Here is a 14976-nt window from a genome sequence, read left to right as displayed (position 1 = left end):
TATCACAGCTGTACGACAAGAGGACACCTCGGTGAGCTCATGCAGCGAGGCAATATGGATAGAGCTCCAGAATAGGAAGGGTGCATTCACAATGTTGGGGGTTTACTATAGGCCTCCCAGTTGCCGGCGGGAGATTGAGGAACAGTTATGTAGGCAGATTTTGGAATGATGTAAAAGCAATAGGGTTGTTGTGGTGGGTGATTTTAACTTTCCCTATATTGACTGGGAGTCACTTAGTGCTAGGAGTTTGGATGGTGCAGAATTTGTAAGGTGCATCCAGGAGGGCTTCCTGAAGCAATATGTAGATAGTCCAACTAGGGAAGGGGCAATACTGGACCTGGTATTAGGGAATGAACCCGGCCAGATGGTCGAAGTTTCAGTAGGGAAACATTTCAAGACCATAATTCAGTAAGTTTCAAGGTACTGGTGGATAAGGATAACAGGAGTCCTCAGGTTAAGGTGCTTAATTGGGGGAAGGCAGGAACTGAGAAATCTAGACTGGGGGTGGATGTTTGAGGACAAATCAACAACTGACATGTGGGGAGCTTTCAAACGTCAGTTGATAAGAATTCAGGACCAGCATGTTCCTGCTAGGATGAAGGATGAGCATGGCAAGTTTCAGGAACCTTGGATAATGAAAGATATTGTGAGATTAGTCAAAAAGAAAAGGGAAGCATTTGTAAGGGCTAGAAGGCTGGGAACAGATAAAGCCTGTGGAGAATATAAAGAAAGTAGGAAGAAACTTAAGCAAGGAGTCAGGAGGACTAAAAGGAGTCATGAAAAGTCACTGGCAACCAGGATTAAGGAAAATCCCAAGGCCTTTTATACATAAGTAAAAAGCAAGAGAGTAGCCAGGGAAAGGGTAGGCCCATTCAGGGACAGAGGTGGGAATCTGTGTGTGAAGCCAGAAGAAATGGGAGATATACTAATTGAGTATTACTCATTAGTATTCACCAAAGAGAAGGACTTAGTGGTTGATTTGTCTAGGGAGGAGTGTGTAGATAGCCTGGATCATGTTGAGATCAAAAAAGAGGTGTTAGACGTCTTGAATAGTATTAAGGTGGATAAGTCCCCAGGACCAGATGAGATCTACCCCAGAGTACTGAGGGAGGCAAGAGAGGAGATTGCTGGGGCCTTGACAGAAATCTCTGTATCTTCAATGGCTATGGGTGAGGCCCCAGAGGACTGGAGAATGGCCAATGTTGATCCAATGTTTAAGAAGGGTAGCAGGGATAATCCAGGAGATTACAGGCCTTGTGTCAGTGGTAGGGAAATTATTGGAGAAGGTCCTTCGTGACAGGATGTACTACCATTTGCAAGCAAATGGGCGCATTAGTGAGAGGCAGCATGGTTTTGTGAAGGGGAGGTCGTGTCTCACTAACTTGATTGAGTTTTTCGAGCAAGTGACAAAGATGATCGACAGTGGAAGGGCAGTGGATGTTATATACATGGATTTCAGTAAGGCCTTTGACAAGGTCCCTCATGGCAGACTGGTACAGAAGGTAAAGTCGCATGGGATCAGAGGTGAGCTGGCAAGATGAATACAGAATTGGCTTGGTCATAGAAGACAGAGGGTAGCAGTGAAAGGGTGCTTTTCTGAATGGAGAGTTGTGACTAGTGGAGTTCCGAAGGGATCAGTGCTGGGACCTTTGCTGTTTGTAGTATACATAAATGATTTGGAGGAAAATGTAACTGGGCTAATTAGTAAGTTTGCAGACGACACTAAGGTTGGAGGAGTTGCAGATAGTGAAGAGGATTGTCAAAGGATACAACAGGATATAGATTGGTTGGAGACTTGGGCGGAGAAATGACAGATGGCGTTTAATCCAGACAAATGCGAGGTAATGCATTTTGGAAAATCTAATACAGGCAGGAATTATACAGTAAATGGCAGAACCCTTAAGTGCATTGACAGGCAGAGGGATCTGGGTGTACAGGTCCACAGGTCACTGAAAGTGGCAACGCAGGTGGATAAGGTAGTCAGGAAGGCATATGGCATGCTTGCCTTCATTGGCAGGGGTATTGAGTATAAAAGCTGGGAAGTCATGCTGCAGCTGTATAGAACCTTGGTTAGGCCACACTTGGAATATTGCATGCAATTCTGGTTGCCACATTACCAGAAGGATATGGAGATGTTGGAGAGGGTGCAGAGGAGGTTTACCAGGATGCTGCCTGGTCTGGTGGTTATTAGCTATGAGGAGAGGTTGGAGAAACTTGGATTGTTCTCACTAGAGCGACGGAGATTGAAGGGTGACTTGATAAAAGTTTACAAAATTATGAGTAGCATGGACAGAGTAGATACTCAGAAGCTTTTTCCCAGGGTGGAAGAGTCAGTTACTAAGGGACATAGATTTAAGGTGAGAGGAGAAATATAGAGGAGATGTGCGGGGCAAGTTTTTTACGCAGAGTGTAGTGAGTGTCTGGAATTCGTTGCCAGAGGAGGAGGTGGAAGAAGCATGTACGATAGTGGTGTTTAAGAGGCAGCTTGACAAATACATGAATAAGATGGGAATAGAGGGATTCGGACCCCGGAAGTGCAAAATGTTTTAGTTGACGGGCAATATGATCGGTGCAGGCTTGGAGGGCCGAAGGGCCTGTTCCTGTGCTGTACTTTTCTTTGTTCTTTGTTTACCGAAAACACAAATCCAGACTCCGTGTCTCCGAGTTGGAACTCTCACAATGAGGGCTGGGCAGAAACCAATTTGTATGGAGTAAGTGTCAAGAACTCATCCATTGTCTCCATTACACAGCAACGGCTTTCAGTTTTAAGCCATTCCGGGTAGATACTACCATTATAGATTATGTGACCTACGAAGCCAGCTGGAGATAGACTTTTTAATCTGAAGACCCAGAAAGACAGCATTCTTCAAAAAACAGAGATGGCAGCTGCAGCAAAAGCCTGTGTCATCTTTGCCTTAAGAACCTGGAGGCCATACATCTTAAAAGAGCCTCCCAGCCTGATTCCAAAAACTTCAAGTCCACCTTTAAAGAAAATGGGCCCCCTGATACATAAACCACAAATACCTAGCTTTGTGACCTGCTTAACATTCATGTATTTAAGGGAATCCTGATATCCAAGTCCAGCTATTTAAACCTAACTAAACTACAACTCATGGAAAAGACTTTCTTTACCGGGCTTGCAATGATGGCTCTCCTACATCGAGCCAGACACATGAATTATACTTTTGTTTATCATTTGTAAAGGAACGCTGTTCTCTGTAACAGTATCTTTCTCGAGTGTGAATAAGTGATGTGGCAATTAGACTTTTGGGGTGAATACGAATAAATAATCTTCTTTATCTATTCCCATGAAAGCCCACTGCTGGTTCTTTAAATTGACCACATGCAAAAGAAGGTTTAGAAACATACACATCTACCTTTCCAAAAGAAAACCTCTCAAGTTTACAGACAGTAAGGGAAGGGAATTGGGGATTTGGATTTCTCTCTCTTCTGTCTGTAAAACACTCTGCAGATATAAGACCTGCCCAGTGCTTCCAGCATTTTAAGTGTTTATTTCAGATTTCCAGCATCCACAATAGTTTGCTTTTCTTCCTGTTTCCATAAATATGTGCTCCCTTTTTGTGTTTCAGGTTCACCACAGCAAAAACTGACAAGTGTGCAACTCGATTCTCTTGAATTCTGAATCCTGCATGCCTAAAAGATGACATTTAATGCAACCTTACTTTGAAACATTTTCTTATTGGGTTTTTGTTGCCTTTCCTATCATTTGTGTTGATTAGCAAAAATTTCACATATTCCAAAGGAAGCCACTTTGAAATCATTAAATCCATTGAATGCCAAGGGGAGGTGGTTAATATGTATCTCATTGGAGATGGCTATTAAATGGCACTTGTATTGACTGGATGTTACTAGTCTAAATCTGAAAGTTTTACAGGTCCTGCAGCATATGGGTGTGGACTCATTCATTAACTAACAATGAAGCTGAATCATCAGCAAACCACTCCATTCTGACTTAATAATGGAGGAAGATTATTGATGAAGCACCTGAAGATAGTTTGGCCTAGGTCACTATCTTGAACTCCTACAGTGATCTCCTGGGACTGAGATGATTGGCCCTCAATAACTACAACCGTTTTCCTTTGTGCCAAGTATGACTCCAGCCACCGAAGTGTTCTCCCCCGATCCCTAACATTCAGTGGACTGCTGCAAAGACAGTCACTCCCAACTCACCTTTGAGATTCAGTTCTTGTGTCCATGATCAAAGTTGTAATGCAGCCTGGAGCCCAGTGGTACTGACAAAATCCAAAGTTGGCATTTGTGAGCAAGTTATTGGTGAATAAGTGTTGTTACGTGGCATTATTGATGAATCCTTTCATTAATTTTCTAATGATTTAAGAGTAGGCTGACCATGTAGCATTGGTCAAGTGGAAGTTGTTCTGTTTATTGTGGGCAAGACATGCCTGGACAACTTTCCACTTTGTTGGGTAGATGCCAATGTTGTAGCTCTACTGGGACTGGGAGCTCTAGAGTACAAATTTACTGCACTACAGTCGAGATGTTGTCAGAGCCCGCAGCTTTTTCGATGTCCAGTGCACTCGGCTGTTTCTTGATATTGTTTTGAATAAACTGAAATGGCTGAAGAGTAGCATCGTGATTATGGGTACCTCGGGAGGAAGTCATGGATGGTTGTCCATTCTGCACTTCTGATTGAAGATGTTAAAAACGCATAAGCCTTGTTATTTTGCGCTTAAATGCTAGGCTCTGCCATCATTGAGGTTGGGGATATTTGTGAAAAACACCACCTCGCCCCATCAGTTTCTTACTTGACCAGCACCATGTGTGATTGGATGCAGCAGGACTGATGAGCTTTGACCTGATCTATTGATTATGGGATTGCTGAATTCTGCCATAACATGCACCCTCATAAGTTTGCATGTCATTGCGTGTTGTAGCTTCACCTAATTTGCACCTTATTTTAGGTGTGTGTGACTGGCATTGTTTCTGCCATGCTCTTCTCAATTTCTCATTAAACCAAGGTTGGTTGTCTAGCTTAACAGTAATGGAGAGTGAGGGATATGCTGGAACATGAGGTTGCAGACTCAGCTGGATTAAATTCAACTGCTTTTGATGGCTCCCAGTGCTTCGTGGATATCTGGCTTTGAGCTTGCCAGAACTGTTCTCAATCTGTCCCGTTTAGCACAGCAGGAGTGCGGGTTCCCACTTCTCAGTACCCACCAGTAATAGATATGCTGATGGTCCTATGAGCCATCAATCTGGTCAAGAGGAAACAATTGCCGGTCTTTCAGCCTGGTTATTCTACTGCGGGGAGGCAACTTTACTGTCTCCAAAGTTGAGGTGGTGTTAGGCAGTCACCCCCTTTTAGCAAATATATTATATAAAGACCACTCTGCTCCGATTGATCAATGCGTACACCCTGACACTAAAGAATGAGCACCTGGCTGTCTTCCAGTAGCTCTCACTGCTGCTGGTAACGCTCAGGCCACTCATTTTGGGCAGTGACGTCAACTGCATCATTAATACAGCTGGGTGATTCACCAGACCCACAGAAAACTGGCTGCTATATCCAGCCTCCTGAAGGATGGAATTGGTAAAAGATGCCAAACTGCAGTGACTTCAGTAACCCTGCACACTGATTGTTGTAGATACATCTGGCTGATGCCAGACAGGACTGTCTGTCCCAGGACAGATTTCCTGTTTGTGTCACAGTCAGATCCACCAATATCAAGCTGGTGTTTTTCTCTGACCACTTCTTCCTACTGGCCCACTCTCACCTACAGTAAGACCTGAAGATTGGCAAAGAAACATGGAAGCTGAATGAGAAACTGTTGTCCCCAGAAAACAGAGGAACTCAAAATAGATTACAAATGGTGAACCACGAAACACCTCCTTGAGCCCCTGGAATACTTGGTGAGAAGCAAACAAGGTTCTTCCTCAAAGGTGAGTGAGAGACTAAGGAAAATATCCCAACTGCGAGAAGCATATAGAATCTGCTTCTGCTGTCGATGGAGGTCAATGTCAGGGAGGATCTGACCCTGGTGAAGAGCCAGCAGCCTCGCTGTTTGCCTCAGAGGCCCCCTAAGCCGCCTTCGATCCAGAGACTGCTCCATGGAGCAGGGTGAGATGTGCTTGCGTTTTCTCTTCCAAAAGGTGCTCAGAGGAAGCTCTGAGATCAGTAACCTGAATCGCAGCCTGACATAAAAGAGATTGGGAAATCTTTTTCAACTGGGCTGTACAATGTGCAGCCTACAGATAGCCCGGCCTCCCAGCCCTTCCTGTTGTCTATCAAGGAGGCCCTGGATGACAGCAAGTGAGAGAATCTGGATAAACCGCTAACTCTGGATGAACTGGCAAGGGCTTCAGGTCCTTCAAGACAAGTAAAACTCCCAGAAGCAATGGTTTGTATTTGACTCTGTGGGACTGGATCAGCCCAGACCTGCTGCCGGCAACATGTCAGAAAGGCATCATCTGCAACAATGGTAGAGAGAGAAAGGAAATCTGAAACTGGCAGTCCATTCACTGCTTAAACATGGACTACAAAATTTTGTCCAAGGTCATCGACAATTGGGTCAAGTCTGCCTTGGAGTCGGTGATTCACCCTCATCAGACTTGCACTATACCCGGCAGGAAGATCTCTAATAGTCGCTTGCTACCCAAGAACATGATTGCCTCAGTACAAGAGAGAGGAGTGAAAACCTGCCTCATCAGCTTGCATGAGGAAGAGACTTTTGCCAGAGAATTGCACACCTACATGATGGACATACTCCAACTGGGTTTGAGTGAGGCGGGAATCAGCAATTGGATCTAATTGCTCTACGCAAATATCAGGTGTGCAATCTCAATCAAGAGAGAGCTTTCTGATCAAATCTGGAGTCAGATAAGGTTTTCCCACTCCTCTGACTCGTGTGTGCTGTTTCAAACATTTTGCTGAGACCCTCAAGAAGGATTTGGGCATAAGAGATGCTCAGGTCAAGCCCTCCCTGTACATGGATGACTCTGCCGTCTTCTGCTTGAATCTGCTGTCAGTTCACAACCCAATGAGCATCTGCGACCAATTCAAACTCGCCTCAGAAATCAAAGTAAAATGTGGCAAGAGCAAGGCCCATGCTATTTGCGATCTGGGCTGTCTGACTCTGTCTCCTTCACTATCGGGTCAGACCTGAGGGTGCTGAGGATACTGTTAAGAGGAGCCAGGGCATACGGAGAAAAATGGTAGGAGTATATAGCCAGGGTCTGTCAGAAACTGGGCATGTTAGAGTTGGACTCCCTCTCTATTGTGGATAATAACCTGGTCATCAGGTGCAAAGTGCTCTCGATGTTGCTGTACATAATACACCTCTGTTTTGCACCTTGGTTGTCACCATTCGCTTTAACTGGAGATTGAAAATGGACTGTTTTTGCAGGGACATTATGTAGAAATCTCTAGATAAAGGAGCGAGGGAAGATAGTCACCTTTGTATGCGACTACATCAAGCTATGCATTGAACCTTTGTACGCAAGCACAAAGTGTCACTACGTGCTGAGATTCTACCTGTCCCCGGTTTTCTGAAGGATGTGTCTGGCCATTTTGCTGTGTACATTCCCTTCAGCAGGCCCATACTGTACCACCTGTCCCTCCTGGAAAAGATAAAAACTTTCAACAACTTTAGATCTTGAACTCCCTCCTCCATCCACACCCCCTTTCTGTTTCTACCCCCTTCCTTTCGTTTTTTCCAATAAATTATATAGATTTTTCTTTTCCCACCTATTTCCATTATTTTTAAATATTTTATGCTCCCCCCACCCCCACTAGAGCTATACCTTGAGTGCCCTACCATCCATTCTTAATTAGCACATTCGTTTAGATAATATCACCAACTTCAACACCTATGTGTTCCTTTGTTCTTTTGTCTGTGACATCTTTTGATGATCTGCTTCTATCACTGCTTGCTTGTCCCTATAACCATACCCCCCTCCTCCACTTCTTCCCCCCCCCCACCACACACACACACACACACACACACACACACACACACCTTAAACCAGCTTATATTCCACCCCTTTCCTTGGATTCACCTAGTTCTGTTGAAGGGTCATGAGGGCTCGAAACGTCAACTCTTTTCTTCTCCGCCGATGCTGCCAGACCTGCTGAGTTTTTCCAGGTAATTCTGTTTTTTGTTCCTCCTGGAAAAGTTTGTGTAGAGAAATACCTTGGACCACAAGTTATCGGTTATCCACACGTAACATCCTCAAGGCCCTGCGGAAAAGTAGATGATGGATCTTGTCTGTTCCCTGAGCAGTGTTACAATTATGGGGTTATTAAGATTATGTTTTGGCATGTGTCTTTAAATTTAGGTTAAAATGAAGGGGTCATATGACTATTCCGAATCCTGCCTGACAACAAAACTGGTTAAGTCAAGCAAGGTGCAAAGTTCTCACACCTGGGAACAAAAGGTAAGGGCAGCTGTAAATAGACTTGCTGGCTCCAAGCTTTTTGGCACAAGAGAAGAGAGAGGAAAAGAACAGCAGTTGGTGTGGTTAGCAGAGAGAAGAGGCTACAGGTTCTTTGCAAGCAACTGAAGTCAGATGTGGGAGGGAGATGGTCTCCAGTTGAAGAGATGCATTCCATAGCCTTCTAAGAAATCCAGGAAATTTGCCCTAGTATGGCAGAGAGGGGAGAAGAATCATTGAATTAAGCTTTACTGCTGGTAATGGATTTGGGAAACTCCTAAAACTGAGGGAAGCACCTGGAGGCAGTCACTCAAAGTTACTAGTTAGTGAAATGGAAAAATGTTAATCCATTGGAAGCTGGAAGTGACTGTTGTCTGTTTGCTCTAAGGACTGTAATTCTGTGGTGTGTGAGATGAGTATAAAAGAGGAACATTTCTTTCTATAGTTTTAAGTATAAGTTGCCTACAAAAATAGCATTTAGTTAATGGTGTTTTTAGTTATTTGTCACAGTAAAAATCTTAAAACGTGAAATCTTCTTGTGTCATCCTTTTCAGCTATGAACTGAAAGCTTGAATTTTGTTTTTCAAGTTATCAGTCTCAATGAGGCTGTTAAAATCAATCGTCAGAATGCCCTGTCGCCAAAATTGTCAAACAAGCACCAAGACACAGCTTAGCTGGTGAGAAGGGCCCTCCCCAGTAGATCCTTAATGCAAACGCAGTCTCAGGGTCACTGTACACTGTTCTCAAGGTGGCTTTGGTGGGTAAGAGACCTTCACCCACCTCCTTCTGGAATGTGTCTTTACAAAGAAGGTCTGGAATGAGATGCAGTGGTTTTGTCAAGGTTCATCCCAAGCAGCACCATAATGCAGGGTATGTGCTGTTATGTTCTGTTCCCAGAAACCCTCAGCAAAATAAACATTAACAGCTGCTAGAAAACTTGGTGAAAGATGCTTTTTGGTCTGAATGAAACTTGTTGGTCTTCCAGTACAAAGAGTGGTCTACAACAGCGTTTTGCAGACTGCCACATGCCAGAATTCAGGGCTACATGCTAAAAGGCGCACTGAAACCTGGGGCAACTGTTGCAAAGACTCAGTGGGGAAAGGCCACAAACTATTGCACACAAAAGCGCTAGAACCCGTGCCAAATGCTGAGGCTGTGTGCACCAGAGAATGTTTGACATGAAATGTATATTGTAAATATAACCTGTAAATGTAGTGAAGCACCACCGAGTACCATATTGAAAGAAATTGAACTGTTTTGCACATTAATAGTTCAAATTTGGCATTACGTTATACACTTGGTGAAATTTTATGAGTAGAGTGTGTTTTTTTTGAGGGAACACCAAGATTCCCATCATAGTGTTCTCACTACCTGGTGCAGACCAGTTTAGCAGCTATGTCCATTAAGACTTGGTCAGCTCAGTCAGTGGTATCAAGCCACTCTTTGTGATGGACATTGAAGTCATCCACCGAGAGTATATTCTGTGCCCTTGTTGCCCTCCTAGCTCTCTCCAAGTGGTGCTCGGAAACAACTTGGTGAAAACAATCCACAGGTGTTTCTTTAATTGACATAATCATAGTACATATTATAAACGTTTTAACTATGTTGATAATTTAAGGCAGCAGTACATGCATTCAGCATGTGTATTCAGATTATTCACTGTCACATTTCAACAGCTTCATTTTCACAGTCACATCCCTGCAATGCTGTTGATTAATTCTAGTTAAGATGGTATAATGGTGACATGGAATTAGAATGCTGATGGTTATAATGCTACTGGCATTCTACAGTTACTTAAGTTTGAACACTGTATTTGCATATTGATGAAAACCAAAGCAGTTAGCACAACTTCAAAAGTATTGCCTTGTAGCCTATTATTTTTTCAAAACCTCCATTTTTACTTCTAGTTTTCAAATGGAATTAGATAGTTAAGTAGAATTTAATTACTTCACAACTCTGGGGGAGGGGGGGAAAAAATCACATATGGTTCAATCGAAAGTTGAGTTTTATTCACAGCCTAGTTTTGTCTTCTGAAGTCGTGTTTGTCCATTGGTATTGTCAGTGTAGCTTATTTTCCTCTGAGTACACTTTGATTTGCAAAACTTTGAAAGAAAGCATAAATGTAGTAGTGGATGAATGCAACAACTTAGAGCAGCAAGTAGAATCACACCACTCTTCACGTTGTTCAGTTTCTCCTGCCATTGGCAGTTTACATCCTCAGATGCAACAATTATAACTCGTTGAACATGATATGGCACAAAGCAGACAATGAATAAAATGATGGATGCAAAAAATTTTCTGTGGACTTTTAAGTTACTGGCCTGACTTTTGGCTACCATACTGTTCTTCTTGATTTGATGAAGATGGTAAGCCAACATCATGTAAAAAACAATCAAGAGTAATAATGTTAGAAAAAAGAAGGCTGCACCAAGAATGTGAGGATTCTTAAAGAATCTTCCTGTCTTGTTAATGATCAGATCATAGCAAGATTCTGCAGTTACCATTGAACTGACTGCAAAGTACGATAGTAGTAAAGGTAAAATACACATTGCTGGTACAATCCAAGTAAAAACACATACAAGTATGATCACTTTAGGTTTGATAAAATAGCACAGAAGGACAAATCTGGGTCTTGCTACTATTGCATATCTGCTGATGCTAGTCCACAGCAAGAAAAGTATGCTGCAGTACATATTGACATAGAAAACTGAAATTGTTACAAATGATGTTAAAATGCATGCAAAATCCTTACGGCCCCACGAATCACTCTTTAAGTAATATATGGCTCGAAAGAGAAGACTGCAGGAGAGAAGTAAATCAGAAGCAGTCAAATTTTTCATGTAGATGAAGGTTGCAGAATTATCAGCTTGTTTGAAGGCCCATATTGTTGCGATATTACTAATGACTCCTATCAAAAATATTATTGTGTATAGGCCTCCCACTATATGTCTCTGAATGCTGTCAGCAACAAGAGTACACTGACTCTCCATTAACCTGTGGAAATAAAAACAAGAAGCATAATTATTGAGTTAGTTTATATTGAGCAAGTCCTTTTGTATGTGCCATCTCAAAGCTTCTGTACAGCATTGCATCAAAGGTGAGAAACTACTTATGTAGAAAAAGTTGAATTTAAATCTCATTCTCCGCCAAATTGTCCTGATTTTTATTATCCACAAGACCATTCAGTTCTTAGTTGCCATTAAGGAATTTTCTCTCTTTACAAAGTAAGATTTTTCTTTATTTTAAATCTTACTGGTCCGCTTCATGTAACAATAAATGAACTATTCTGGAGAAGAAAATTTGGAAGTATTTTTCCCCATTCATTGTTTCATGTCATTAAGAGGAAAAGCTTTGTAATATACTTTTGTTTTCAATGTTGTTCTTTGTTTTTTTTCATTAACAAATCCTGTTGTACTTTGCTGCCTCTTTCTGTTCAGTAACAGCTCATATATGTGTTACGCACTTTATTAACAAGTAAATTTTTCTCACTAAATGAAGTGTGGCACTCTATTATAGTGCTCCCACCTTTATATTGTAAACACAGTACTATCTGGTCTATTTGATTGTTGAGAAATGGTTGCAAACTGCTCAGTTTTAGAAAACATTGATTGATTTTACCTATACCTCCAGCGAAATTAAGTTTTATGTCTAGCTTTAATCAAAAGATGTGATTAAAATTCAGTATAATTTGCAAATATTGTTCCTGCAATTGTTGTAACATTAATATAGTAAAGGTTGGGTCAACATAACTGGGGGAACTCAGAAAACTGGGAATATAATCTTCAAAGAACAGAAGGAAGAGGTAACAGCTGATCAGGGCTTGAGTAATTTAATGCCTGGGATAACCTACTCCTGATGTGGCAGTAAGGGAGACAGAAATTTTGTTAAGAACACAATTAAACATCTGTTTGCATTGAGAAGTTATTTTTGTGTCATGCAGATGACAAACTAGTTTCATTCTGGCCGAGTGCTACTGCTGCTCTGCTAAGAACAGGAAATCTTAACCTGACCATTCTGGACTATTACTACCATTGTTGTACTTTGCTATTCTATTAATGTGTCAACTACAAAAGGCTTTTGCGGAATAATCGAGGAAAGCCAGTATGTGTTTGTTAAAGGTAAATCGTGTTTATCTCATTTGGTTAAGTTTTTTGATGAGGGTAATGATGCGATATACATGGACTTCCAAAAAGTATTTATAAAGTGTCACTTAACAGGCATGTGAGCAAAGTTAAAGCCCAAGGAATAAAAGGAACGGTGCTGCATGGATATGAAGTTAGCTGAGTGACAGGGAACAGAGAATTTCTTGGGCTTCAGGAAGGTGTACAATCGTGTTCTCCAGGGATTGGTACGAGGACCACCACTTTTCTTGATCTATAATAATGACCTAGACTTGGGTGTACAGGACACAATTTCAAAATTTGCAAATTATACAAAACTTAGAAATATTGTGAGCTGTGAGGAGGATATAGACAGGCTGGTGAAATGGTTAGACACCGGGCAGATTGAATTTAATGCAGAGAGCTGTGAAGTGACGCATTTTGGTAGGAAGAATGACGAGCGGCAATAAAAAAAATAAACAATCCAATTCTGAAAGGGGGTGCAGGAGCAGAAGGACCTGGAGATGTATGTGTACAAAGCAGGACAAATTGCGAAAGTAATTAATAAAATGTTATAAATAATGGCACGGAGTACAAAAGCAAGGAAGTTATGGTGAACATTTCTAAAACATTTGTTCGGCCTAAGTTGGAATATTGTGTCCACTTCTGGGCACCACATTTTAGGAAGGGGTGGATTCGTTAGCATGGGTGCAGAAAAGATTTGTGAGAATGGCGAGATGAGGGAATTCAGTTATGTGGATAGATTGGAGAAGTTGGGACTGTTCTTCTTAGAGAAAAGAAGGTTGAGAGAAGATTAGATATAGCTGTTCAAAATTATGAGGGGCCTGGGCAAGTAGATGGAGAAACTGTTCCCATTGGTGAAATGGTTGAGAACCAGAGGACATCGATTTAACGTGAATGGCAAATGAACCAAAGGCTACTTAAGAAAAAACCCTTTTAAACAGCTCGTGGTTAGGATCCGGAATACACTGCCTGAGTGTGTGGTGGAGGCAGATTCAATCATGGCTGTTGAAAAGGAATTTTATAACTATCTGGGGGAAAAAAATTGCAGGGCTACTTGGAAAGGACAGTGGAGTGGGGCTAGCCAAGTTGCTGTTGCAGAGAACTGACACAAACAAGTGCTTGAGAAAAACAGCGAGGCCATTTGCAGCGAGAGTGAGAGAAGCAGCGGGGTCTTTAACAGAGAGTGAGAGGAGAATGGCCTTTAACAGTGAGTGTGTGCGAGAAGAGTGAGACACCATTAAAGAGTGTGAGAGAGAAAAGAGCACAGAGAGCAGCTGTTGGTGAGTAGGATTGGTGAGAATTTCTAGTCTTTAAAGTAAAACTAAGGTCTTTAGTTTGTGTTTGGGTTCCTAGTCTTTTTTTTCTCTTACAGCTTGTTAAGTATAAGATCGATACTGTTGTGCATAAAAAATAATTATAAAGTGTAAAGAGCGGGAATACTAAAATACTTAATAATTTGAATAAAATACGGTAGCGATGGCAGCGCGGGTGATGTGTTGTTACTGCAACATGTGGGAGCTACTGGACATCAAGGCGATACAGAGCGACACATCTGTACCAGGTGTTTGCAGCTCAGGGAACTTCGGATCTGAGTTAAGGAGCTGGAGTCTGAAGTGCAGACATTGTGCCATATCACAGAGGGGGAAAGTTACCTGGACACTGTTCTAGGGGATGGTCACACCCCTCAGTTAGGTCATTCAAATTTGGCCTGTGATCAAGGACAGGAGGGTGTGATTGCAAGTGAAGCAGGTAAGGGGGCCAAGGGGGTAGGGTTCAAGGTTCTTGCAAACTGTGTGGACAAGAGCGGGGACTGCAGGGAGAATGAGCGAACTGATCGGCACTGTGGTACATGGAGCCATTGAAGGTGGGGGAGAAAATAGGAACGTAGTAGTGGTAGGGAACAGTATAATTAGGGGGATAGATACTGTTCTCTGCAGCCGTGAGCGTGAGTCCCGAAGGCTGTGTTGCCTGCCCGGTGCCAGGGCTAAGGACACCTCAGGGCTGGAGAGGAACTTGGAGTGGGAAGGGAGGGATCCAGTTGCCGCCATCCACATTGGTACCAATGACATTGATAGGATTAGAAAGGAGGTTCTGCTTAAAGAATTTGAACAGTTAGGAGCTAAATTAAAAAGCAGAGCCTCAAGGTAATAATCTCAGGATTACTACCTGAGCCATGGGCAAACTGGCATAGGGGAAATAAAGTCAAGGAATTAAATGCGTCGCTCAAAGACTGGTGTGGGAGGAATGAGTTTCAGTTCATGGGGTACTGGGGCAGAAGGGAGCTGTTCCAGTGGGATGGGCTTCACTTGAACCCAGCTGGGACAAGTGTCCTGGCGAACCAGATAACTAGGGCTGTAGAGAGGGCTTTAAACTAATTGGAGGGGCGGGGGTGGGTTCTGGAAAGGGGTTATGTAGGCTTACAAAGCAAAAGGATTTGGCAGCT

General features: G+C 42.5%; 2 protein-coding genes across 8 annotated transcripts in view; one reads left to right on the top strand and one right to left on the bottom strand.

The window, feature by feature from the left end:
• caska (calcium/calmodulin-dependent serine protein kinase a) overlaps nt 1-14976 on the top strand; it is a 494230-nt gene that overhangs the window by 216553 nt on the left and 262701 nt on the right. The window lies entirely within an intron of this gene.
• Nucleotides 10404-14976, bottom strand: part of LOC121290408 (probable G-protein coupled receptor 34) — a 64935-nt gene continuing 60362 nt past the window's right edge. For all 4 annotated transcript variants that reach the window (XM_041210845.1, XM_041210844.1, XM_041210847.1 and 1 more), the window contains exon 3: nt 10404-11403. In XM_041210845.1, coding sequence (XP_041066779.1) covers nt 10416-11403 — 988 coding nt within the window. In that variant the 3' untranslated portion in view covers nt 10404-10415. The remainder of the gene's footprint in view (nt 11404-14976) is intronic.

The sequence above is a fragment of the Carcharodon carcharias genome, chromosome 18, assembly GCF_017639515.1.
Source record: "Carcharodon carcharias isolate sCarCar2 chromosome 18, sCarCar2.pri, whole genome shotgun sequence".
In the NCBI taxonomy this organism is placed as follows: domain Eukaryota; kingdom Metazoa; phylum Chordata; class Chondrichthyes; order Lamniformes; family Lamnidae; genus Carcharodon; species Carcharodon carcharias.
Note: the sequence above shows the minus strand (reverse complement) of the source record. Positions and strands in the feature narration are given on the sequence as shown.